This window comes from Mustela putorius, unplaced genomic scaffold (genome assembly GCF_011764305.1).
Source record: "Mustela putorius furo isolate JIRA1106 unplaced genomic scaffold, ASM1176430v1.1 tig00000743_pilon_pilon_pilon, whole genome shotgun sequence".
NCBI classification, from domain to species: Eukaryota; Metazoa; Chordata; class Mammalia; order Carnivora; family Mustelidae; genus Mustela; species Mustela putorius.
The window spans coordinates 1194072-1196613 of NW_025421464.1; the positions used below are offsets into that span (position 1 = coordinate 1194072).

Consider the following 2542-nt stretch of genomic DNA (forward strand, 5'->3'; position numbering starts at 1 on the left):
GCGCTGATTATATCCCCTTTCCAAGGGGGGAGATTCTGAATTGTCCTTATCAATTCATCCCTTGGTATATTGAGTGTTCAGTCTCTTAAAGAACAAACGAGTCAGAAAACAGACAGCTTTATTAGAATCTGATGTAAGGTCATTGGGGGGGGGTCAAGGAAAAAGAAAGGAAAAGATGTGGAGATCTTCACCTTTATTGGACTAGGGTGAGAAATAAAGGAAAGGAAAATTCTGCTGGATTTATGTAGAATTTGCCTTGGGTCTTAGATAATCTTCTATAAGTGTATCATCATATTGAGGGAAAGTCATTGCATATGTTCTTGGCTTTGGAGGAGGTGGCTTTGTAATTTTTCTACGTGCTTCCAATTCCACGATATTGAGGCAACAATATCTTCCATTTTCACATAGTACTTGACGTATTTCACTTATTCTGCATATTTTCCTGCAATATCCTTGTATATATTCACCCCAGCATCTCTTAAGTTGTTCAGCTACTGTGCATATAAAGAAAAGGCCAAGATTAATGTTTGAGACTAAAAGGAAACTTTGGTAATGGGGAAGACAGATGATGTTTATAGAGGTTAAGTGTATGGGAGATCCACAGGCATATACTCATAATAAGATCCTAAGAAGGATGCTCCGAGAAGGTAAACCTCAGTGTTTATGTATAATTGATCACTCATATTTATTTTCTCTTGGGTTTTGAATTTCCATCCTATATCTGATGGATTTCTTCGAGAGCATCAGATCTTGTTTTGAAAAATGAAGGAACTAAAACTTTGATTTCAGGCTATGGAACTGTATACTCCCATCTGGGAACCTCAACACATCTATCTCCATTTGAATGCTCCCAGGGCACTACCTTTTTACTACTGCCCCACCTATGTATTTATATATGAGTCAGATTATGCTTTTGGGTTCATACTCATTACCATGGTCTAGAATGACTGTCTTATTGTCCAGTTATTTTTTCCTTTATAATTTTCCCCCTTTTAATTCTCAGCATTGTACATTTTTGCCACTGCATATCTTTCTTTGGCTTCTGTGTCATCACAATAATCTTGGACTTGTTTTACTCTCTCTGAGTCCTCATTTTCCTTCCCCCTCTAGAAGCAAGAATTTCTCAGTCCCAGAACTTTGCTCCCCTTGATATATATTCTTTTCTTTAGTGATCCTAAATACATTCAGTGATCTATGGAGTTAAGATGTTCAGATTTTGGCTCTGGGCTTGCACAGTCCCCTGAGATAGAGCCTAGATGGATTCCACCAAGAGCATCAGGTTTTTTTTTCTTTTTCTTTTTTTTTTTTCTGAGGCCAGCAAAGATGCTGCCTCTAACTCCAGATTCTAGAACTCCTTTCTTTGATTCCTAGGAGTTTGATGGGCCAGGGACAGACCATTACTAATTCTGTAAGAAGAGTCAAATATAAGAGACCTGCTTTTGGAAGAGGAAGAAAAACTAAATTTTAAGTTCTTAGTATGTGTCAAGCCTTATGCTAGATGACTTACAAATCTTATTTAGTAAAGCCTCCAGGATCCGTGTGTCATTACCTCCACAAATGAGGAAACAGGCTTAGAGAGGCTTTACCATTTATCTGAGGTTGACAAACTAGTAGACATTGAAAGCATATTTCTTAAACCTGACTCCAAAGTTTGTGCTTCCTTCACTATTTACACTCTGTAGACTAAAATATATGTTGGAGTGGATGAAAACATGGCTGGGTGTAAATAAAAACTGTGTCCAAATAAATAAAGGCATTCCTAGATATTGGGCTCATTCCTTTTTATAATGACACCTTCTCAGAAGAAAATTATGGCCTATTTTCTTTTTTTATTTTTTAAGATTATTTATTTATTTGACAGAGAAAGATCACAAGTAGGCAGAGAGGCAGGCAGAGAGAGAGAAGGAAGCAGGCTCCCTGCTGAGCAGAGAGCCTGATGCGGGGACTCGATCCCAGGACCCTGAGATCATGACCTGACCTGAAGGCAGAGGCTTTAACGCACTAAGCCACTCAGGTGCCCTATGGCCTCTTTTCAACTCTGTAAATACTGCTTCTTAAGAACAGTACAATGGTTATTAAAAAAAAATAAAATAACAGTGCTGTGGTAGAAGGCATCAGGAGGAGGAAATTTCTGGCAACACTGGGTAGAGTTCAAGCATTCCAAGGGGCCCTATCTCCTAACTACCATGAAGTATGAAATTCCCTTTCTTCTTGGAAATACTCTATTTCCGGAAAGCTCTGGATTACCTTTGGACTTCTGGAACAGCAGAATTGCAATGATCAGGAGGAGCTTCATGGCCAGACTTCCCATAAGAGGTGGCAGACAAAGCTCTTTGTCCAGTAAGTTGCACACTATGTCACCTTCCTCAGAGACTTGGAGTCTTATGCACCAAACTAGAACAGATGGTATGATATGAAGTGTGTTCCTAAACGCCTGAACTGTGGACTTTGCACCACGTAGGTAGGCACAGGAAATTTGAGGTTACTCACTTTACTCCCACATGGAATTCAGAGACACAGCATGTTCTATCTCATCCCATGT

General features: G+C 39.3%; 1 protein-coding gene across 1 annotated transcript; it reads right to left on the reverse strand.

The window, feature by feature from the left end:
• Window positions 1-240: 240 nt before the first annotated feature.
• DEFB127 (defensin beta 127) lies at window positions 241-2296 on the reverse strand. Its single transcript, XM_004782498.1, has 2 exons — window positions 2248-2296; window positions 241-494 (listed from the first exon to the last, which is right to left on the reverse strand). The coding sequence occupies exons 1-2, from the start codon at window positions 2294-2296 to the stop codon at window positions 241-243; spliced, it is 303 nt and encodes a 100-aa protein (XP_004782555.1).
• Window positions 2297-2542: the final 246 nt, after the last annotated feature.